The 25,281-nt window shown below is 41.6% G+C and overlaps 1 protein-coding gene across 5 annotated transcripts in view; it reads right to left on the bottom strand.

The window, feature by feature from the left end:
• Positions 1-4,334: 4,334 nt before the first annotated feature.
• Positions 4,335-25,281, bottom strand: part of LOC142469051 (dual oxidase maturation factor 1-like) — a 48,587-nt gene continuing 27,640 nt past the window's right edge. For 4 of the 5 annotated variants that reach the window (XM_075575905.1, XM_075575907.1, XM_075575903.1 and 1 more), the window contains 7 exons: positions 22,164-22,329; positions 18,300-18,357; positions 14,798-14,932; positions 11,315-11,392; positions 8,570-8,783; positions 5,909-6,123; positions 4,335-4,709 (listed from right to left, as the gene is read on the bottom strand). In XM_075575905.1, coding sequence (XP_075432020.1) covers positions 4,528-4,709; positions 5,909-6,123; positions 8,570-8,783; positions 11,315-11,392; positions 14,798-14,932; positions 18,300-18,357; positions 22,164-22,304 — 1,023 coding nt within the window. In that variant the 5' untranslated portion in view covers positions 22,305-22,329 and the 3' untranslated portion in view covers positions 4,335-4,527. The remainder of the gene's footprint in view (positions 4,710-5,908; positions 6,124-8,569; positions 8,784-11,314; positions 11,393-14,797; positions 14,933-18,299; positions 18,358-22,163; positions 22,330-25,281) is intronic. The other variant, XM_075575908.1, reaches the window with a different exon arrangement.

Here is a 25,281-nt window from a genome sequence, read left to right as displayed (position 1 = left end):
TAATTAGAGATTGCACACATAAAACTATTGAAGTAAAAAAATTAATTAAAAAAAAAAAAAGACTGAACTGCAGCTTTAAATAGCTTTCAATGACTTCCAGCCCGGGCCTGAGCATTGTATGCATTTCCCTGTGTGCCGGGCCCCTTGTATTCTGATTCCTGAGCCTGCTCTGTTCCTGAGCCCTCCCTGTTCTTTTGGATTCCCTGTTGCCGACCTCAGCATGTGACCCCGACCACCACTCCTGTGCTGCCAGCCTTGACACCAGCCTGTACCCGGACTTGCACCTTTGCCGCCTGCCTTGACCTCTGCCTGTATCACGACTCCTCTAACGCTCTGGTCGGTGATCTTATACCCCTACCTCAGCCCTGCAGGTCCGCTTCCTATTCAGAGACGAGCGACGTTATAATAGTATACTAATTGTTGCATGTAAGTCTGAGTTTCTGTTCTGTATTTAACTTCTAGATATTATTTCTAAAACACCTTCGTTTTTCGGCTTCAATATTTTCAGCTCTCGGGAAAATATTAATTGCCAAAAGCTGGACAACCTTTGGAAAATAATTGAAGATGTTTATTTTAAGATAACCTTGAGACATTAATGAACATTATTATTTTTTTTTTTTTCATTTTATCCACAGAGCAGTATTTCCTTTTGTAGGCATCAGAAAAAAAATATGTCCCACACAGCTAAGCTTAAGGTTCTGGCTTTTATCTTTCCTTCTACTGTGGAATGTGTGATTTAATATAGGGCTCTGGTATTTCGCTGAATAACAATACTTAAAGAAGTAACTAACCATGACATTGTTGTGCCTTTGTTTTATTTATTTTATTTCCAACAATGTTTTACCCGGCAGTAACACTGAGAGTTACCTCTCGTTTTCAAGTATGTCCTGGGCACAGATAGGGTAGAACCAGAGAGGATTTATTTTATATCTATGTATTCTTGTGTCCGATGCTGTAAATAAATGCTCTATTAAAAAGGAGAAAAATTGCTATATATAGATGTAGCACATGACATTATTCCCCCCCAGATAATACAACCAATACCATTAAAACATAGACTGTACCAGATTTTCCAGCTGGTTCAATGGCAGTGTTGGTACAGAATATCACAACATACCAACCAGAGGGAATAATGAAGCATGTTACATCTGTATGTGTAAAGCCAGTTGATGGCGGTGCATTCGGACCGAGCCCCATGGTTACAGAGACTCCCGTTCTTCCCCACAATTAAACTGATTGCCAGGGGGAGAGAACGGGGTCCTAGCAGCATCTCCTCCTGCAGGGTCCCTCATCATGGCGCAGCGACATCAAATGGCGTTGCGGTGCCATGACAACGGGATGCCATTTAAAATCGCGGTGCCATGAGGATGAGATGCCCCAGGTAAAAGGCCCCGCACATGTGCCTGCACCGAGCACCGGGGACATCCCAGCCAGCACTGTTATGTGGTGTGACCTTTTGGCACAATACCCACAAGATCTATTGCTGACGCCTGCTCCTGATGAGCTGCAAAACAGAGTCTGGGACCCACAAGAGACCACAACATATGTATCTCAATTTATACTAGTGTAACATCTTCCCCCCTCCCCCACAAGGGAGATTGGTAGCTACATTGTGTGCTATGGTACTGTTCTAGCTCACCTGTGATCTTCAATTAGGTCTAAGTCTACGCAGATGTAGTAGGGAGTAGCAACAGGTCAGGCTATCAGGCAGTCATCTCTTGGTACAGCACCTCCATCCTGCGAGGCTCCTGCCAGGGACAGGAGTGCTCCCCACAGGCACCTTCTTTCCCAGTAATAGACTCCACACCAGCCACCGTACAACCTGTCTTTATTCTTGAACCAGCACATACTTGCCACATACAGGTCCCTCTTTCCTCCTTCCCTGGATTAGACCCCAGGGGCTTAAGGCCCCAAGAACCCATACGTTACCCCCTGATGGGGTGAGGTGGAATAGTTCCCACTCCACAGAGGGAGGAAACAGATAACGTATGAAAATTGCCTGCAAAATGGCTTTCCCCCCCCAACCATTATCAGTCTTGCTCTGACAAGCTCTGCGGTAGGTCAAAAAATGATGAAACGCGTCATTTTTTGGCAGCCATTGCTATTCATGTAGCTCCGAGATGCAAACTGCAGCTGAAATACTCGCTGAACCACATGACTTTCAGGTCCGTGGACCCCCTGCTTCCTGTGGTACAGGCCTCCGTATGCGGTGCCGGTATCTCCTGCAAGTTTAAATGTCCCAGTCACGTGGGCCGGGACGCTGGCCTTTTAATATTGCAGGAAATATTGCCACCCGAAACGGAGACCTGTACCTCGGGAAGCAGGCGGTCCCCGGACCTGAAATGAATGCGGTTCTGATCCGGAGACCCCCCCCTGCTTCAATCCTATGTTATTCAAATAAAAACAGAGTGTTCGCTTGTAAGAGCTGCACAGTTTCTCTCTGCGTTCTGTGCAGCTCTTCCAGACTGGTGGGGCGAAATCGCACGTTCCGAGCATTTTGCTTGTCAAGCCACTAGAAAGGAGTGCCAAGTGTCATTTTATTTAACAAACGGAAAAAAAATGCGTTTTGCTTTAGTGAATACTGTTTCCCCCCCCCACAAATGCTATACCGTGAGGTAGGAACATGCCATTACAGGGTGGCCTCATGGTGTTTAATGCCGGATCAAGCCCTGATACCCCTTTTCTGAGCTTAGTGAATGACAGATGCAGCGGCCGTTGTTCGAACAAATCACGGCGCCGTTTTCGTGCGCTGCTGTACTCCACGCAGCATTAACGCGGCCAATTGCCCCAGGCACACGTGTTTATCGCGGTTTTGAATTTCATGGATTCTGTTTCTTTGTGTGCAATGAAATGAAATGAATGAATTGTAATGTGTACAGTACTGTGCTACTGTGTCAATTTCAGGTGTTTAAAAGCCAGAACACTAAAATGCCATTTTCTGCACTCGTGTCTAAAGGCGGGAAGGGGTGGTACGGTTGGAAGTAATCCCGCGCCATGACATGGGTATTCCGAGGTATACACCGCGTGTAGTGTTTCAATAACGGCCGCTGCATCTGTAGAACCAAAAATCATTTGCAATAAAATCAATATGAATAGGACAAAACTAATTATTAAAGAGTGTTCCAGCTGCATTCATCAGATAGTAATCATCATGACTATTAACAACAAAATACGTGTGGAAATAACTATGCTTGTTTTTATTAGACCATAACACTTTTTTATTTTCATTCTTAAGAAATATATACTTTCTACCCAAATATTCTAACAAACTTACCCTACAGAAAGAATAAGTTACATACAGTACCACCATTATATGCAATGGACAGCACAAAGTTTCCGGTCCAGCGTTGCCATTTCTTAAGCAATGTCCAATAAGTAGTAGTATGATTTGGGAATTGACCCCAAAATGTGGTTGTAGAAATGAGTCCACCCGCCAGCAAGTAAATTCTAGTGGCTGAAATGTTGCGTTGTCCATTGAATATAATGGTGGTCTCTTATTTTGTGATGATTTATTTTTCATTATTTTGCTATGTAACAATATTTTTTGCATTGACAAGATTCTTGTGAGTTTACTTGTTCCTGTTAGATGTTCTGGAGCCACCGACGCCAGTTTTGCCATCCTCAAAAATGATTGGCAGGTTTCATTGAGCAGTCCACCATCATTACAAAAAGCCATTATATTCTTGCTTTCTAGAGTACAGTAAGCATGTTGAAAATGGCAGCCTTATCTTATCATGAAATATGAATTAGGAAAATTCAGCAGGGGGTAATAGGGGTGATTGGGGCACTACTGCACAGAAACTCACTTACTGTATAACACCCTTAGGCTACGGACACAGTGGTCACGGCTGAACGCGCGCCGGAGCATCTGGCGGCGCGTGCTCCCGTTTCAGCCGCGACCTGTGGTTTGTGGTTGTGCTTGCAGTGAAGAGCAGGAGATCCGACCTGGGAGAGGGGTGGTGGGGGGGGGGGAGCATGGCGGGGCGCGGCCATGACGTCACATGGCTGGTTTGCCCTCATTAGCTGACCGCCGCCGTCACGTGGCCAAAGCTCGGCCGCCTTGGCCAAAAGAAAACAATCTTGTGTTTTGGCCAAGGCGGTTGAGCAACGAGCCTTGTGCGCGCCCGCACACACAAACAGAGTGGGGCCTGCCCCATAGTGCCTTGTGTGCGGCACGCACGCCGTCGCGCACACAGCTGTGGCCCCTGGGGACCTACCCTTAGCGCGCATGTTTACATGCCATCTGCAGTTAACTTAGATTTTCATTCTTTTCACAAATGTTTATGATACTGTATACATTTCCTTGGAGATCCGGCACTTTCAGCCAAACACACGGCTGAGTTTTTTCAGATGGACTGTAGCTCTGTAGTGAGCTGAATGGTTTTTTTTTCCTCTCAAGCAAATCCTTGCGTTTTCTGCCAGTTAGTTATTGGGATTAAACTTCTAGTAGATTGTTCTTCGTTATCTATGTCACTAGTATTTATAAAAAAGTTGCATCTGTAAAGGTTGTAGTAGTAGCATTAAGACTTATAACATTTCCTGTAATGTCATCCTGTGTGTGTCATCCAAGATGTACACTTGTCCTTTGTCACTATCAGTTTTTTCAGAGAAGTCGTCTGTCTCAACGTGGTTGAAGAAGCGTCTCAGTGTCTTCGGTTTCGTGCGATGTAATAATACAAGCCCAAGGCTTATGATAAGACAAAGCATGCCTGAAACATAGAAAGCATTCACTGAATTGTGGAAATAATGTGACAGAGATTGCTTGAGTTGTAGTGACTGCAGAATAATTGCAAGCCTTTAAGGTAATCTTAAATACAGGTGACAATCTTTTTGATATTTTGGGATCTTTTTATTAAAGTGATATTTCAATAATTGTATTTTAGGTTTCATTTTGTAAGTCTCCATCTAGTATGGTACATTATTCAACATGTTAAGTTTTAACAAATATTGGAGCCTGCATTTTTAAGCAGTTTTAGCATGGAGTGCATTTTTAATTATGTATAGTTATAATTTTGATGATACATTAGAAAATAGTGGATATGATCACTATATAGAAATATATTCTGAGAATACAAGACGCTTTCAAAGAACTATTCATCCCAAGGGCAGTACAAACGACACAGATCATCCCTTAAGGTTGGAGGAAAGGAGATTTCATTAGCAACAAAGGAAAGGGTTCTTTAAAGTAAGGGCAGTTAAAATGTGGAATTCATTACCCATGGAGACTGTGATGGCAGATACAATAGATATATTCAAAAAAGTGGTTGGACATTGTTTTAGAAAGGAAAGGTATACAGGGATATACCAAATATGTAAACATTTGGAAGAATGTTGATCCAGGGAGACATCTGATAGTCATTATTTGGAGTCAGAAAGGAATTTAATTGTACCCTTCTGAGACAGCATTGGATGATGTTTCATTTGTTTGTTTTTGTTTGCCTTTCTGTGGATCAAAATACTGTAACTAAAAATATAGGATAAAGAATCTTTTGTCTAAATTTAGCATTGATTGAACTTGACAGACATATGTCTTTTTTCAACCTTATCTAATATGTAACTATGTAAGTTAACATATACTGTAGTATGGTGTTTGGTCATACTTAGAATGCCATGTTACCGTAGGTTCTAATAATTGACATTTAACATGACTATTTTTGCATACCGTATATAGAGCACTCATCTGAAGCATAATACAGTACGCTCAGTAATGTTAAAAGACCGATAGACAGACATAGATAAATAGACACAGAACATAGATAGACAGAAGGAAGTCTATCTATTCTGACGTCAAATTTCCACCTAGCTCCTGTCAACTCAAAGGGGATTGAATCCATATTTATGACGTGATGCAATGCCAGATAAAATAATACAATCAGATATAATGCTGTAAATATTATATCTAGGTTACCTGTTACTAAACTCAGCCAGAAAGAAAGTCCAAATCTTGTATGTAGGGATGAACTACCAAACTGAATGCTGCATATCGGCGTCTGCCTGATGCTCGCAAATGATACAAGTGAAAATATTATGCAGATGGCCGTCACCAACATCATGTAAATCCCATACAGTAGGACTGGCATGGAGAATAAGACATTGGAGATGATCCATGTAGAAAAAGCCACCCTATAATTGGAGAGAAAAGTGGAGAAAAGTTTGAGGATGTTATATTTTCTGTTGAGACATCAGTTGCCTTGTAAAGATTTTCCATAATGGCATTCCGGAGAAAAGCTGTTTATCCCAGAAACCTCGGTCAAAGAATCCATTCAAGTTTCATGTGGAGGGGGGGGGGGGCGCAATCTTTAGACTTGGACCAGGACCTATAGTTATATTTGAATTTAAGCACATTCCGGTTTCAGTGTTGTGAACAGTAGTATACTCAAACTGTATCTGAATGAGACCCTCTCCCTGTATAACAGTGGGGCATTTGTTGTTCTGCAGGAATCATAGATAAAGCGTGCTTCCATGAGGCCATTATCATCCAGGCAGCACCATACATTTTAGAATGCTTCTCATTGGGTCATCGGTTCTTCCAAGACAATGAACCAAAATACAGTGCATCTGCTACATTTATTAAGGGCGGGGGAATCCACAGTGGCCGAGTAAGTACTGTAACTGTTTTGAGCTGTAGTATACTACTAACTGTGCTGTACTGCATTGTGTGTTCTTGTTTTATTCTTGGCAATAAACTGTACTGTATATCTCTCTCTATTTGCAGATCCCCCAATTTGAACCCCTTAGAATTGGTGTGGCATGCACTGAAACATCTGCCCTGGACGCAGCCTTAGCCAAATTTGGCTTCTAGTGCTTTTGCCCATTTGGGTGTGTGGTATTGGGGGTAGAGTGAGTGGGGGATGGGGGTAGTTGCCCCTGGGAGGGTGGTTAGGCGTCCTGGGTGGGTAGTGGGAGGGCTTAACCCCTAAATTACCCTTGCGGTTACTACTCATAATTAAGGTAAAGGGGTAATTACCCATAATTAAGGTAATTAAGGGGCTATTGGCCAGTAGCTAGTGTTTTTTTATTTTAATGCTGGTGCCAATAAAGATGAGGACAGCCTTCATCCTGACAGGGGTAAATACATATTTTATTTACTATAGGGTTTCTGGCTATTGATTGTTTTTGAATGAGCAAAAGTGCTATTAGCCATATAAAGAGGATAGTTTCCCGGGGGTGGGTGGTTGAGCTACCCGGGTGGGATTAGGGTAAGGGGTTAAGGTTTTTTGTGTAGGGGTTTAGCATAAAGGGTTTAAGGTAAGGAGGTTCCGAGTAAGGGATTAATCTTTTTAGTATTAAGGTTTCAGATTAGTGTTTTTTAGGGTAAGGGGTAAAGTTAGGGGCTTACCTTGACAGCAAAATGGCCAGCGAAGAGATGTCCCTATGGCAAGGTGAGGGGCGCCTAAATGCTGGCAGTGAATTAGTGGCGGCAAAACGACTGTAACCAATTGTCCTCGGCCAGAGTGCATGGCATGCTCTCCTTTCTATTTCCTATATTTACATTTAATAGGATTTTATGGTTTTTGTGCGTGTATTGCATTGGTGTATATTTTTGGTTTTGTATATTTTTTCTTTTTATTAACCATTAGCAGGGTTCTTGACACAGACTCATTCTAATATCTTGTGATAAGGGCTTATTTGGTCCTTCTTCCAATTTTGCTTCTTTATATTATTCAGATGAAGTCTTGCACCTCAGATTAGTTTTTCTGAATTTCGAGATATTTTTGAGCACTAGCAGCGGGACTTTTCTTTTTCTGGTACTATTCTTACTGTCCTAGCTTGGAGGGTGATTTATTATCATATTCATTTTGTCTCTGGTATGAGTTAGCCTGCTTGACGGTTTTATATTTCCCAGGTCTCTCATGTATGTTACCAGGTCTCTCTCCCCATGTTGTCTCCTCTCTTGTAAAAGTCATACTTTAGGCTGTGGAGATTTTTTTTTTACCAGACAAACTTCTTGTAAACTTGTATTTTAACAGTTTGATAAAACGGTACATTTTGCATGGTTAGCCACTTTGGGTGAATTTTTAGCATGAATTATTTTGTAATATTTTGTGACTTTTTCTGTTCAGCATACTGTATTTGTCTTTTGCTGCAAAACGATCATTTTTGCCGCATCAACGAGCAAGTGCTCAAGGACATCAGATGGTATTTCACTGGGGTTTTTTGTTTGCCTTCCTCTGTATCAATATATTGTAAGTACAAATATAGCATTAAGTATCTGTCGTCTAAATGTAGCATAGGTTGAACTTGATGGACATGTTTTTTTCCGATTTCATCTATGATGTAACTATGTAACACAATTCAGATAAAAATAACATCTTACAGTATAAAGTATGTACTCCATCTCCAACATAGCATACTTGATTTAATTAAAAGGTATTTACAAATGGCTGCCTCCTTGCCTCGCATATTCTCCATAACCGAAAATAAAAAACAACAACTGAGTTTGGGGAAAATCAGAGCACAAACATGTTTTAAAGCCAAAACACGGGGTAAAGGGCACATTTCTAATTCAAATAGATGCTTTTTGCTCCACTGATTTTTGCTGTTATTTTATATTCCTGCTAAACCTTACCACAGGATTGCAGATGAATAATATGTAGAGATGCGGTACTGCCGATGAAGTCCACAAGGACTATCGATGATGAATTTTTCAGCCACATACAAGATTGGGTTTGGCAGACCTTTTTCCAAACCCTCTCGATAAACTTCGTCAAACTGTTTCCCTGATTCCCACGCAAATTCCTCATTGTAATTGATGGTTTCATTCAGTTGATACACAGGATTTCCTACCAAAAAAAAAATGATAAAAAGAAAGAGAAGTCTTTCACTGTTAGTGAGCAATAGAGATGTCAGTAGAATAGATTTTCTCTGACGAACACAAGTCACAACTGGATATGCAGATAATACGACTTAGGCTGCGTCCATACAGGGGCAGACCGCGCGGACGTGTCCACACGCTTAGCGATCAGACTGCCTAAAGGCAGTGATGGTGTCTATAGAACGTGCGGGTGCGTGCGATGCATGTGAAATCAGTCAAAACTGATTTCTCGCGCGATAGGGTGGTCACGTGAGTGGTTCGCCCAATGAGGGCGAACCAGCTCCGTGATCTCACTGGCCTGCCCATAGACACGCCCCCGGACGGCGCGCGTACTAAGGCCAGGGAAAGCACCTGCTTTTCCTCAGCCTCCGCACTATATAGACGCAGCCCTACTCTCACATAGGGAGTGCATTGGTGATCATTTGTTTTGTTTGCGGAGGACTAAATCTACAACAAACTGCAAAAGCTTCAAACAAACTTTTCAATCCAACATTTCTAGTGAAATTGTCCAATGTACAGCATGTATTGTTGTGTGGTTTTGAATAATGCAACATGATGTGATTTTTTAAAAGCCTACGCCTTAGACAGTGCGCACTTGTGATTAACCTTTACAGTGCCAGTGGCTTACGCAACATGTGGTCGTTGAAGCTGTCGGTCCCGCCAGCCCCTACAAAATGAGCTGCCGGTAAGGGTTAATGCAGGGTGTTTTGGTTCTAAAAAAAAAACCTACAACAATAATCTATGGATGACAGTGCCATGGGCTAACTGGACTTTAGCCCGGGGCCTCTGACCTTCCAAGGGCCCCAGAGATTACAAGGGCCCCTGACCTTTCAGAAACTCCACAAATACTACGGGCAACATTTTGAATTAAGAATTCTAATTGAACGCAGCAAACGTTACATAATTATCATTTTAATTTTTTTTAAATATTTTGGGTGTGGTTACAACAGTATACTGATTTTAATTTAATATAGCCTAGGTTTTAATTTTTAAAAAAATATTCAAAGATAATGTTTCTACAATTTTATATGGAATAGGTAGTTTCATTGATTTGTGGGAAATGTATATAAAAAAATAATGCACAACAAAAAAATATTACAGCGTGACAAACTGGAGTCAACTTTTCCTAACATTGAAATTGTTTTAATGTTCCCATCAATGATGGTTACAATTTGCAGAGGGGAAACTTATCAAAAACTAGCTCCACAGTTGCTGCCTCAACCAAGATTGAACACTATTTTCTTGATGACAATCGAACCAGATATACATCATAAAATGACATTTGATTGTGTTATTTGTGACTTTACAAGTAGGAAAACAGAAAGAAAATTCTGAAGATGGCTCTGGGGATGAGTCCTTTTTTAGGTTCTGGTTCAAATTTTTTCTCAGCTTGGAAACGAACTTCTAACCTCACGATTGGAAGTGTACAGCGCACATTTGTTTTTAATTGCTTTAGCATTGAAAGTCTCATAAAGAAACCAAAGAGAAAATACTTCTTGTGGACATGCATTTAATCCCAGAGTTGTCAAATAAAATGGTAGGAGTAAAGATTCCCGTCGTATCTGGAAGGTCTCGATCAGCGACGTCATCCTCCGCGATGCTCCGCATCAGGTAAAAAAATCTTCTTTCTTCAATCTTCTACTTTTCTTGTAATCCCCACAGTAAATCCATCAACCGATGTTGTCTCGTTGGCTTGTTAAGCTAAAATGTGATGGAACAGGCCTTATAAAAGGCCTGTGACATCACATTTTAGGGTCAGATGGTACAGCTCCAATTCGATTGGACGCTGTACCATGTGACAGTTTTTTTAAGGATGTGACGTCATCTCCAAGGGAGGTTCGTCACATCCTTAAAACCACATGGCTGCCATCACATGGTACTACAGCCAATTGGATTGAGGACAATCCGATTGTTTGAAGTATTATGTTACGTTCCATTTTTTTAAAAGGATGTGACATCACTTTAAGAGATGATGTCGCAGCCTTTAAAAAAAAAAAGGCTACCATCACATGGAATAGGAACCAAAGGGATTGCGAAATATACCACGTGGTACACTCACAATCCCATTTGTTCCTGGACCATGTGATGGCAGCCTTTTTTTTAAAAAAAACGGATCCCTTAAAGTAATGTCACGTCCTTTAAAAAAAATGGAAAATGTCACATGGTACTTCAACCAATCGGATTGTCCCCAATTCGATTGACTGTAGTACCATGTGATGGCAGCCATATGGTATTAAGGATGTGACGTACCTCCCTTGGAGATGACGTCCCATCCTTAAAAAAAAAAGCCTGTCACATGGTACAGCTTCCAATCGGATTGGAGCTGTAGCACCTGACCCTAAACTGTGACGTCACAGGCCTTATATAAGGTCTGTTCCGTCTCATTTTATCTTAAGAAGCCGACGAGACAACATCTCCCTGTGGATTACAATGGAGTACAAGTAAAGAAGATTCAAGAAAGAAGATTCAAGAAAGAACATTGAAGAAAGAAGATTTTACCTGATGCTGAGGATCGCGGAGGATGGCGTCGCGGATCGAGAGTTTCCTGATACATCGGGATTTGGAAGGTGAAGACATCTAAAGGTAAGAAAACATTGAATGTATGTAATTTAAATTTTTCAAGTTTTTTTATTGTGTTTTTGAATTTTTCTTTTTTTGCTTGGCTATTGGCTGCCAATGTATTTATCTGTGCCCCTTTAGGGTATAGATAAATACAGTAGCAGGCACTGCATTTTTTTCCTGTTTGTTTTTAATTAATTGTTATGTTTTCCATTTTTGTTCATTGTTTTGAGTTAATTGTTAAGTATTTGTAGGGCTTGTTTTTGTTAAATGTTTGGATTGTTTAGGCGTTTGTTTTGTTTTATTCTTCTGGTGTTTAGGCTTTTTATTTCTTGTAATCTTCTCGTGTTTAGATGTTTGATTTCTTTTATTCTTCCGGTAATTAGGATTTTTATTTCTTTTAGTCTTCTGGTGTTTAGGTATTTTTTATTGTTGTGTATTTTTGATGCTGATTTTTTTTTAGGTTGTCCATTGACTGCTGTAGTGGCTTATCATGCCCATATTATATGGGCATGATGTACCACTGTGCCAATCAATGGGTAGAGGGTGTTGATAGTTGTCCAGGGATGGGTGGTTAGGCCGCCCGGGTGGCTAGCGGGGGAGGGGGGTTATGCCCTTAATTACTATGGCGGTTACTAACCACCAAGGTGATTAAGGGGTTGGGGGCCATTAGCTTGTAATTTTATTGTTGTGTTCCTGCCAACGGAGGGCATGGACGTGGAGGATGGTGTCTTCATCCTGGCATGGGTTAAGTGCAAGTTTTATTTACTTTATGCTGGCTGGATAATGTTTTATTTGGAATGGGCAAATGAGCTATTATTCAAATCTGGATAATAGTAATTTTGCCCATTACTGTACTGTATGTATTGGGGAGGTTGTTGGGGGTAGAGGAGGTGGTTAGTAGGGTTGTTGTGTTTTTTAAAGTTTATTGGGAGTAGAGTGATTGGGTGAAGGGGGTATTTGCCCCAAAGGTGGGTGGTTAGGCCTACCGGGTGGTTAGCGGGAGTGGTTAACACCTTCATTACCATAGCGGTTCCCATCGCTATGGTAGTGAAGGGGTTAACTCCTTCTGCAACCTTCCCGGCAGACCTAACCACCCACCCTGGAGCAACTACCCCCTCTGCCCCCAATAAACAGGCTATTCAGGTTTAACCCATTCATTGCCTTAGCATCTAGCCGCTAAGGTAATGAAGCTGTTTTTATTTTAATTTTAATACTAGTGTGTGTGAGCATGGGGTCTCTGGAGCAGAACCATGTTGATTTCAGGACCGGGGACCCCTTGCTTCCCGAGATACAGGCCCCGTTATGGGGTGATGGTATCCCATGCAATGTTTAATTATCCAGCGTCACGTGACCGGGACATTTAAACGCATAGGAGATACCGGCACCCCATACAGGGGCTTGTATCTCGGGAAGCAAGGGGTCCCCGGACCTAAAATGAATGCGGTTCTGCTCAGGAGACCCCTGCTCTCGCACACTACTATAAAAATGTTAATAAAAACACTGCGATCGCCTGCAAGAGCTGTGCAGGGAGAGGCAGGGGAGAACTTAGAAAAAAGCTGAGATTACTTTTCTGCTACTCCGAGCGGTTTTGGCATTTTCCTATCTCACGGTTTGAGAGGGTTTCAGATTATTTCTGAATACCGTGATAACTCAAATGACAAACTGTTCGGCGGGAACATGCCAAACTTTGCGATTTAGCTGTTATCGAAGCTACTAGAATAGGCCCCTTAATGTAAGAAGGGATGGAGGCATCATATCAGAATTATAAGGAATGTAACCACAGTTGCAAAAGGGCAATCAAATTAGCAAAAATTGAAAATAAAAAAAGGATTGTAACAGAAAGTAAGATCAAAACTAAAAATGTATGCAAGTACCTTAATAACAAACAAGTTCGAAAAGAAAATATAGGATTCTTTCAGTGTGAGATGGGCAGGCAGATTATTGGAGATAAGGAAAAAGCAGACGTATTAAACAAATTCTTTGCCTCTTTATTTACCAGGGAGAAATCAATTGCAAAAATAGTGCCTAAGGAGGAAGCCACACCACTATATTAACAAACAATGAGTTAACTGAGGAAGAAGAACATAGGCGGCTTGATATAATGTAAGTAAATAAAGCACCTGGCCTCTGGCATGCACCCAAGAGTTCTTAAGGAGTTAAGTTCAGTAATAGCCAAACCATCACATTTCCTATTCAAAGACTCCATTTCCACAGGCTCAGTATCACAAGATTGGCGTAAAGCAGATGTGCCTATATTTAAAAATGGAGCAAGATTACAACCGGGGAATTACAGACCTGTAAGCCTGACATCAATAGTGGGGAAGGTACCTAAAGGTTTAGTATGATGTTAGGTTTACCAAATATACTGTATACCAGACAGTAAAATTTGCAACCAATTACAATGAACACAATAGACCATATTTACAGCACTAAGGCCCAGATGCACAAAAGAGTGCTAAGCTTTAGCATGCGTTTACTCCCATTCATATGGATGGCAGCTTCGGCATGCTAAGGCTTAGCATCTTTTTGTGGATCTGGGCCTAAGTTGAGCTATTCCATAAGAACTCTTCCAACACCAGACATCTTAGTTATAGTCCATTAAAGTGAGAGGGGCCATAATACTCAGTGGTGCAATACCATTAGACACCTTACAGCACTGAAAGACACCTAATGGCTCATGCATCAATAGACTATAAGATATCTTCCAGCGCCATAATGTGTCTTGTAGTATTTCTCTGCTTAGTAAATATAGGCCAAGGTGTCTTTTAGCACTGGAATGCGCCTTATGGAGTCGAACCAGGGTTGTTACCTTCTACTGAAGGCCAACCCGGAAGGGGAAAAAAGCGTCATGACATCACGTAGCGTCCGGTTGCCATGGCAATTTGACGTCGCGCAGCCATGTTCACTGCAGTTAGAGAGGGAATTGCTGGAGAATAACAGAGAATGACGGAGACGCCACCGCACCACGCCACCAACCGGAGATTGACAACAGCAACCCGTAACCCGGAGGTAAGTGTCCGAAACCTGGAGTCTCCGGCTCAAACCCGGTGAGGTGGCAACCCTGAGTAGAACTGCTTATTAAATTTGGCCCAGTGTGAGATACAGTACAGTAGGGATTCACTGTTTCTGATCCAACTTTACAACCCTGTGCGTCATCTAATAGATTCCAACCAGAGGGGCTTTCAACATTTTGTTGTAACTGTGAAGCATGCTGCATAAACAAAGGTGCTGGCTTTTACATGTGCACAGGAACACACAATCACACATTTGTTTAATTAAACAAAGTGCCAGCGTATTAGTTCCTTATAGTGACTTTCTCAAGGAAGTGCTGCCTATTAAAATATAATACTCATTATCAGATAATTGGGATATCACCATTTGTTTGTAAATATATATTATATAGAGTACTAATAGACTCACCTGTCAAGGTGATGTTTACACCATTTAAACCGACCCACAGCCCAATGCTGGCATTCACCATGGCACTGCTGAATGATTTGTATACAGTTGTGGCGGTTACGGATCCCACTTCCCAGTCACTGGTAAAGTTAACAGCTGCAGTGGATGATACAGAATGATGAAGACATTAAATATGATATATACTGTATACAGACGTTTCTATAATTCTTATATGTAATATGTATATCATCTTTATTTATGTATATTTATATAGCGCCACCCATGTACATGGCGCTTTGCAGCAGTAATATATGTGACATAATAATATAAAAAATAATGGTAAAAAAGGGATTCAGACATAAAATTAACATTAGGAAAGTGAGTCCCTACCCCGAAGAGCTTACAATCTAAGTGGTAAGTAGAGAGAACTGACAGACAGTAGGTGGGCGTTCTGGTGAGTGTGGCTGCAAGGGGCCAAGGTCAATGCATCTGACATGTATAGTGTCAGCCAACGGAGCTACCCTTATGCTTTGTTAAAAAGGGGCATTTTAAGATGGGTCTTAAAGGTGCAGAGAGAGGGGGTCAGTCGGATATTGAGGGGAAGAACATTCCAGACATGTGGGGCAGTAAGTGAGAGAGGTTTTAGGGGGAAGAGGGCTTTAGATACAAAAGGGGTAGACCAAACACATCTTAGAGCAGAACTCAAGAGTCGAGCAGGTGCATTGCGGGAAATTAGGACTGAGATGTAAGGAGAGGTAGAGGAGTGTAGAGCCTTAAAAGAGAGTAGGATCATTTTGCATTTTGTCATATATACATACAGTAATTTATATGTATGTAAATTTCTGCATAACATAACCAGTTAGTTACAGTTGGGTTAACACTGTTTGTAATTCTCTTATTCCCTCAAGACACTAACGTAGACCTCTCCTGATTGTTATAAGGGCAGGAGCAGCATAACATAGTAGGGTTTTTGTTTTAGGAAAACTGTAAGTTATATTTTGTTTAGGTACATATTAAAAAAATAAATATAATAATAAAAAAAATATATATATATTATACACACACACACACACACACACACACACACACACACACACACACACACACACACACACACACACACACACACACACACACACACACACACACACACACACACACACACACACACGTGTAGCAGGCAATATTATTTCCATTAATACATTGGTAACTTGAGAAATCTTGCATTAAATATTGCACAAGCGGTAACACAATATCGTGTGATAATGGGTTTAATAATGGCAGCTTCGGTATATCTGTAGACTAATTGACTTTGTTTTACAGATGTATAAACATAACTCAATAACAAAGTAATGTTTCCACAGGTACCAGCTCAATAACATAATACATCACTCACAGCCTAGCACTTACTGCTTACAACTCACTAACATCCCTTACTGCTTACAGCTCACTAACATCCCTTACTGCTTACAGCTCACTAACATCCCTTACTGCTTACAACTCATTAACATCCCTTACTGCTTACAACTCACTAACATCCCTTACTGCTTACATCTCACTAACATCCCTTACTGCTTACATCTCACTAACATCCCTTACTGCTTACAGCTCACTAACATCCCTTACTGCTTACATCTCACTAACATCCCTTACTGGTTACAGCTCACTAACATCCCTTACTGCTTACAGCTCACTAACATCACTTACTGCTTACAGCTCACTAACATCCCTTAGAGCTTACATCTCACTAACATCCCTTACTGCTTACAGCTCACTAACATCCCTTACTGCTTACATCTCACTAACATCCCTTACTGCTTACAACTCATTCACATCCCTTACTGCTTACAGCTCACTAACATCCCTTACTGCTTACATCTCACTAACATCCCTTACTGCTTACATCTCACTAACATCCCTTACTGCTTACATCTCACTAACATCCCTTACTGCTTACATCTCACTAACATCCCTTACTGCTTACAGCTCACTAACATCCCTTACTGCTTACAGCTCACTAACATCCCTTACTGCTTACATCTCACTAACATCCCTTACTGCTTACATCTCACTAACATCCCTTACTGCTTACATCTCACTAACATCCCTTACTGCTTACAGCTCACTAACATCCCTTACAGCTTACATCTCACTAACATCCCTTACTGCTTACAGCTCACTAACATCCCTTACTGCTTACATCTCACTAACATCCCTTACTGCTTACATCTCACTAACATCCCTTACTGCTTACATCTCACTAACATCCCTTACTGCTTACAACTCATTCACATCCCTTACTGCTTACAACTCATTCACATCCCTTACTGCTTACATCTCACTAACATCCCTTACTGCTTACATCTCACTAACATCCCTTACTGCTTACATCTCACTAACATCCCTTACTGCTTACAGCTCACTAACATCCCTTACTGCTTACAACTCATTCACATCCCTTACTGCTTACATCTCACTAACATCCCTTACTGCTTACATCTCACTAACATCCCTTACTGCTTACATCTCACTAACATCCCTTACTGGTTACAGCTCACTAACATCCCTTACTGCTTACAGCTCACTAACATCACTTACTGCTTACAGCTCACTAACATCCCTTAGAGCTTACATCTCACTAACATCCCTTACTGCTTACAGCTCACTAACATCCCTTACTGCTTACATCTCACTAACATCCCTTACTGCTTACAACTCATTCACATCCCTTACTGCTTACAGCTCACTAACATCCCTTACTGCTTACATCTCACTAACATCCCTTACTGCTTACATCTCACTAACATCCCTTACTGCTTACAGCTCACTAACATCCCTTACTGCTTACATCTCACTAACATCCCTTACTGCTTACATCTCACTAACATCCCTTACTGCGTACAGCTCACTAACATCCCTTACTGCTTACAGCTCACTAACATCCCTTACTGCTTACATCTCACTAACATCCCTTACTGCTTACATCTCACTAACATCCCTTACTGCTTACATCTCACTAACATCCCTTACTGCTTACAGCTCACTAACATCCCTTACAGCTTACATCTCACTAACATCCCTTACTGCTTACAGCTCACTAACATCCCTTACTGCTTACATCTCACTAACATCCCTTACTGCTTACATCTCACTAACATCCCTTACTGCTTACATCTCACTAACATCCCTTACTGCTTACAACTCATTCACATCCCTTACTGCTTACAACTCATTCACATCCCTTACTGCTTACATCTCACTAACATCCCTTACTGCTTACATCTCACTAACATCCCTTACTGCTTACATCTCACTAACATCCCTTACTGCTTACAGCTCACTAACATCCCTTACTGCTTACAACTCATTCACATCCCTTACTGCTTACAACTCATTCACATCCCTTACTGCTTACATCTCACTAACATCCCTTACTGCTTACATCTCACTAACATCCCTTACTGCTTACAGCTCACTAACATCCCTTACTGCTTACAGCTCACTAACATCCCTTACTGCTTACCAAGAATCACAGCACCAATAGACAGACTTGTCAGTACTCTCAAAAGCCAGAATGGTCTCTGTGAAAAAGAAACAATAGTTTATTAAATTTAATGGAACTACTATGGTTCTGAAACATAAAAGTATCAACACAAAAAATGCTGTTATTGTCCCGTTAACGTTTTATTTCTCAGTGGCTCCATTCAAAGAAACATACTGGGTAACAAAAAGTCATGAGGAAAATGTCACTATCCTTGCTTTTTTTAAGCTGGTACAATAATGACCACTAAATCTGTATATATAATATTAATACAAGCATTAAGTTGAAGGCATTTGTATGCCTTTTTAGCAGTAGAGGTGTGCAAAGTGATCGCTGAAGTTTGCAAACCAGCTGATCCCCTACTTCAATCCTATGTACTAAAACTAAAATAAAAGCAGCGCTTCATAACCTTAAAGCCTAACCACTAAGGTAATGAAGGGGTTACCCCTCCAGCTTCCCACCCGGAAGGCATAAACACCCACTCTGGAGCAACTACCTCCAGTTGTCCCAGGGAGGGTGGTTAGGCCTTCCGGTGGGGGTAGCGGGATTCGTTAACCCTTTAATTACCATAGCCATTACTACCCGCTAAGGTAATTAAGGGGTTACAGGCCAGTAACTAGTGTGTTAAACGTTGATGCCACTGAAGAGGACGAGGACAACATCCTTCATCTTGGCAGGGGTAAGTACTACTTTTATTTAATATAGGGTGGCTGGCTATTGATTGCTTTGTAATGGACAAAACCGCTACTTGCCATATCTGGCTAATAGGGCCTTGCCCATTACTGTGTTGTGTGTGTGTGTGTGGGGGGGGGGGTTGTTGGGGTTAGGGGTAGTAGGGTGCCCATTTATTGCCAATGTGGCTATCTGTGCCCCCATTGAGGGCATAGATAATCACAGTGACAATCAGTGGATTAAATGGTTAGTGATTATTTCGATTGTATTGTTATTTGTATTTATTTTATTGTAATGTGTAGTACTGTATATTTGAACGGGAAAAAGAGCTACTAGCTATATTTGGCTGACAGGGCTATTACCCATTCCTTTGTCTGGTGGTGGTGGTGGGGGGGGGGGGGGGGAGAGGGTTGTTGGTGAGAGAAGGGCTGGTTGAAGGGTGTAGTTGCCCCATGGTTGTTGGTTAGGCCTCCTGGGTGAGTAGCGGGATGGATTAACCCCATTAATTACCTTAGCAGTTACTACAGATAAGGTAATTAAGGAGTTACTGGTGTTTCAATGGTTGGGCATCAGCCCTTTCTGGGATGTTGGTGTTGTGAGGACAAAGAGTCAGAGGAGGAGGACGCCGCAGCCGAATTTGTTCCTCACAGGGCAGGGGCAAGCAAAACATTTATTTATGTGTTTTGTATTTTGGTATATTTGAATGGGCAAAAGCGCTATGAGCCATATTTGGCTAATAGGGCTATTGCCCATTTTTGTGTGTTTTGTTGGGGGTAAAGTGGGTGGATGAAGGGGGTAGTTGCCCCGAGGTGGGTGGTTAGGCCTCCCAGGTGGGTAGAGGGATGGTTAACCCCTTCAATACCTTAGCAGTTAACCACTAAGGTAGTAAATCTCTGCTTTTATTTTATTTTTAATCACTTACAGTAGGATTAAAGCAGGTGGTCTCCGGAGCTGAACCGCATAATGTTCAAGTTCAGGGACCCCCTGCTTATTGAGGTACAGGCCCCAGTATGGGGCGCCGGTATCTCTTGCAAGTTTAAATGTCCTGCCCACGTGACTGGGACATTTAAACTTGTAGGCGATACCGGCGCCCGATACGGAGGCCTGTACCTTTGCAAGTAGGTTGTCCCCGGACCTGAAAGTAATGCGGTTACACCCTGCTTCAATCCTACTGTGTATAAAGTACTACAAATAAAAATGACATTTTACATTTTAAAGAGTGGTCCGGGGAGACACAGAGAGACGGGGGCCGGTCCAGGGAGACACAGAGAGATGGGGGCCGGTCCGGGGAGACACAGAGAGACAGGGGCCTTTTCTCTCTGCTATGTCTGCGCAACTCTTCCAGACAGTTGCGGCCCGGTAAGATTAACGCAGCGGGAGTCCCATTCATAAGCAGGTACAACGCTGCATTAATCCTTATGGGAAATGATTGCCTATGGCAGCAGGGAGTCTATTAAAGGGGGACCCGATCAGAGTTCCAAGTCTCATTCTGATCTTATCGCGGAGGTGGATTAAGCAGTGCTGTGCCGAAAACACCTAGAAATTAGGCTAGGAGCAGATCCGCGAGGGAAATGTAAAAGTGCTCTGGTGCTTTGGAATTGTGAGTTGCTGGAGAAGCGGAGAGCGGTACTTTTGAGCAGAGAATTGGAAAGTGCTTAGCCGCGAATTGCACCAGAGATGTCTGGATGGTCCCTAACCCCACAAGACTGGAAACAAACCCCGGGTAAGCCTTTAATATAGCTCCTGGCACCTAGTCAGCTAGGAATCCTCCCCCGTATCCCCTGTTTTGGTAAGCTCTGATTGTGGTTTGTGTTTTGTTTTTCTAGCTCCGACTAGAATAAATAGTCGTTATTGAACTGCTTTCTTCTGTCTGGATCCTTAACTCTGTGGAAAAGTCCTGGTCTCTCGTACCAATGTCTGTTTGGGAATAGTTTACAAGAAACACCACGCCTCAAAGCATTGCTCTCCATTCTTAACCTGCCTCTTTCCTGTACAGTCTGAGGCTTAATACTGTTGCCTCTATAAAATATAAAGAAAGGAACTGTTTGAAATCTGTTGCAGACTAATTCATTTATAATTATACACAACAGATCTGTATCCCATTTTTCTGCATCTATTCACCAGTTATTTTCAGTTTTGTGGCACAGTAAGGTGTTTTATGGCATGTTCCGTAACGTCTGTGACCACGACACCAAAACATGTTGGTCGCTGGAAAGTACATCACCAGCTGGCATAGCTGTGATCACTATAAAAATACAAAGGGGGTTTCTTGGAGATGACATCTGCACCAAGTCAGAGGCAACAGAGCACCCAGAACACAAAGCAAAAACCTTACAAATAACAATAAAATGCAATGGCTAGCTGCACCAGCACGTGAGTTTGCAATCAGCCAGGCAAAAGATCTATGTAAAATGCAATGACGGGTGAGTAGCGTGTTGATCCTTTCTTCCATGTAGTAATAAAGGATGGAGAGAGGGAGTAGGTGGTATAGAAGCCTATGACTTATACAGTAAGAAGGCTGGCCGCACATAGCTTGATGAACCAGGCAGAGGTTGTCGTCCAGGAGACACGGAACGTAAATGCTAGGAACAAGTGAGAGTCCTTTATTGCATCAATTCAGCTTTTCACCATTTCAGTGATTCTGCTGTAGTTCCAAAAGACAAGCTTTGCAAGCAGCACACAGCTTACATCCCTATGTAAGCCTTCTGAGATGGAGCCCAGAAGAGGACTAGGGAAGGGACCAGAGTTTGGCAAACTAGACAAAACTAGGGGGCTAGATTATAAACCATCGAATAGGATGGACTTGGGCGTTAAACTGGGGCCAATTAGAAGTGGGATTGTAGCCAGGCTTCTTCCTAATGCAAATTGGAATGGCCAATCACGGAGCATGGCAACTGACCAATCAGGAAGCAGTCAATGGCAGTCTGGCTGGAGGCATGGGACAGGTGCAGAGGTGTCAGGTTTCAGAGTCTGGAAGGTTCTTTGAGAAAACTAGCAAGAGCAGCAGCTGTCCCGGTGGATGTGCATGGGTACTGCAGGCTACAACCTGACAGTATTGTACTTGACTACAAATGATATTTTGGTCAAATGTAAGTGGAACTGGGGCTTTAAGAGACAAGTATTAAAATGACTGTGGTTTTCACATCTTTAATTGTTCGCAATTAAGTTCCTTACCGATTTCCCCCTGATTCCAGGTAATATGATGATGAGAGTGCATGCCGTCACCACAAAAATGACGATGATTTCAATGCTTCGGACATCAAACACGAACGGTGTCCTCGGCCGGGAATAAAAAGGAAAAGCTCTGCCATACATTGTTCTTTCCTACAGAACGGAAAACCTGAACATGAAACAAAAAGGTTAAATATATTAAAGACTCTACTGGGATGTCCTCATTTGTTTTCCAGCTGCATTTAAAATCATGTTAAAAGATATTCGGTCCAGTGAATTGTAATGAAAATGGTGGTGGAATATTAGGTATTTTAATGAATCTGGTGCTTCAGGGGTTAATGTGGTTAGTTTGTCTTAAAAAATACAAGATATTGTGTTTATGACGGGACGAGACCCTTCCTGGGTCTGTGATGATCACAAAGAGGGCTTAATTGGATGGGGGTTGGGTGGGGGAGAGGCAGGGGTTGGGCCCTATCACTTAAGGTCCATTAAAAGTGAAATATGTGTCTTTAGAAGGCTATAGAATAGATGATGTCCAGATCCTGGGCTGTCAGCCTCAAAGAAAGCTATGAGATTCTTGAATGATCACTTGTGCATCACAGAGACAGGTGACAAACAGGTCACTACTTAGTTGGAGGACTTTAGTAAAAATGAAGATAAGAGGTGCCTAAGACAAATAATAATAATAATAATAATAATAGCATGTTCTTGTATAGCGCTGCTAGTTTTACGTAGTGCTTTACAGAGACATTTTGCAGGCACAGGTCCCTGCCCCGTAGAGCTTACAATCTATGTTTTTTGGTGCCTGAGGCACAGGGAGATAAAGTGACTTGCCCAACCTGGCACCAGGAATTGAACCAGGCTCCCCTGCTTCAAACTCAGTGCTAGTCAGTGTCTTTACTCACTGAGCCGCTCATTCTCCCTGTAACAGTTTCTATTGCAAAAATAGATGTTAGGTGACTGCGTGCGTGTAATGATGGCGTCTGTCTATGTATTGGGGAAATTAAGTTATGAGTGTGTTTCTATATTCAGCCAGACGTTTGAAAAGGCAGAAGAAAAGTAATTTTTTTAATGTGTCATAAAAATGATAGGAGAGTTGATTTACGACAGGGGTGGACGAATGGTACAAACATCTCACCTAGGTAATATGAAAATTAGAATACAACAAGGGGTTTGTTTTGGGAACAGACACGTGAATTTTCATCTTCTACTCTAGTGACCTTTCCTTATTTTAAAAAACTCACCTGCATTTATAGTAATTGTATGTTCTTGTAATCTTTTTTTCTGTAATCTAAAGCACTGTATTTTAATATATATTAAAACAATATTTTAAAAAATAATACTTTGGGGCTCTGAATGAACTGTTGCACACTTTTGAAGAGTATTTACATTTTTGGACACATTTTGCTACTACAGATTTTCGTGTCCATAGTTTTTCTATAATAAACAGGGACCTGAGACCCTAGAAGAAAAAAAGAAAAATAATTATATATATATATATATATATATATATATATATATGTGTGTACAAAAACACAAAAAAGAAAGCACCCAATCCTAGTGCAATATGTCCAAAAAAATACACAATACACACTAGGATCGGGCGCTTTCTTTTTTGTGTTTTTGTACAGATTGGTTTGGAATTCGTTGGTTCCCCGTGGAAAGCAGTATGTTCCTGGTTGCAGCAAGATCCTACCACTGATCCATATAACTTTGGACTTTTCTCATCAGTTAATGCATTTGTATTTATCATTTATTCATTGTCCTAATTTGTTCTGTTTTCATTTTTTCCCTTGACCCATCTACTGGTGGTATATGCTACTCCTATCAGTTTTATATATACCAGCAATATATAGACATACATTTTTATATATATTTTTTTCTTAGTTTTTATATCACTATATATACTTTATATATATATATTTTTAATTTATTTGATCTTTTTTGTTACATCATCTGATTGATATCCAACACACCCCACATTAATTGGTTCATTTAGTTGTTAATTGATATACCTTTTAGCTGGGGATTGGTTCACATCACAAGGCGCAGTCTTATTTCTATTTCTATATATATATATATATATATATATATATATATTGCTGCAGTGGAAGTGCTGTATGCTGGGTGATAATGGGCAGGGTTGCAGACCTGCCTGAGACATGCAGATGAGCATACAGTTATATTTGCATATTTGCTTTCCTGTGGAGGGTTTTTGTCACTTTTTTTACTCACCATAACTTAACTCAGTATTATGGTTCCCATAGCCTCTCTTGCATTCCCAGTAAAATCAACCCCACACTGATGAGACCCATCAAGGTCGAAACAGCTGTCTGTGGGTGGTTTTCTGGGTATGCACCTTAACCCTGGCTGTGCTCAAAGCTGTGACCATGCAGCAAGCTTAAGCCTATAGGGAACCATGTTAAAAATGGTTATTGAGGCAAAAAGTGACACTGTGTGCTCATTTGCATGTCATTTCCCAGAATCCCTTGCTGCAGTGGAAGTGCTGTATGCTGGGTGATAATGGGGAAAGGCAGGGTTGCAGACCTGCCTGAGACATGCAGATGAGCATACAGTTATATTTGCATATATATACAGTGGTTGACAAATCACCAAAAAATCTACTCGCCGAACAAAAAAATCTACTCGCCACACAAAAAAATCTACTCGCCACCTAGTACCAAACGTGTGCTGCTTGGGCCAATATTTACTCGCCCGGGGGTTAAATCCACTCGCCCGGGGCGAGCAAATGTATAGGTTTGTCGAACACTGTATATCTTATACTATATTAGTGAAAGCACTGTATGTTTGCCTGCCTGGATGTCCGGTGTCCCTAGGGGAAATCTCATTGGTCCCTTGGGCCACCCGCCCCCGCACACCTCTCATTGGCCTGAGGCGGAGTGACGGGCCAAAAAAAACACACCCACACACACACACACACACAGTGTCACCACACACAGTGTCACACACACACAGTGTCACACACACACACACACACAGTGTCACACACGGTGTCACACACACACACACACACACACACACACACACACACACACACACACACACACACACACACACACACACACACACACACACACACACACACACACACACACACACA

This window comes from Ascaphus truei, chromosome 18 (assembly GCF_040206685.1).
Source record: "Ascaphus truei isolate aAscTru1 chromosome 18, aAscTru1.hap1, whole genome shotgun sequence".
NCBI lineage: Eukaryota > Metazoa > Chordata > Amphibia > Anura > Ascaphidae > Ascaphus > Ascaphus truei.
Note: the sequence above shows the minus strand (reverse complement) of the source record. Positions and strands in the feature narration are given on the sequence as shown.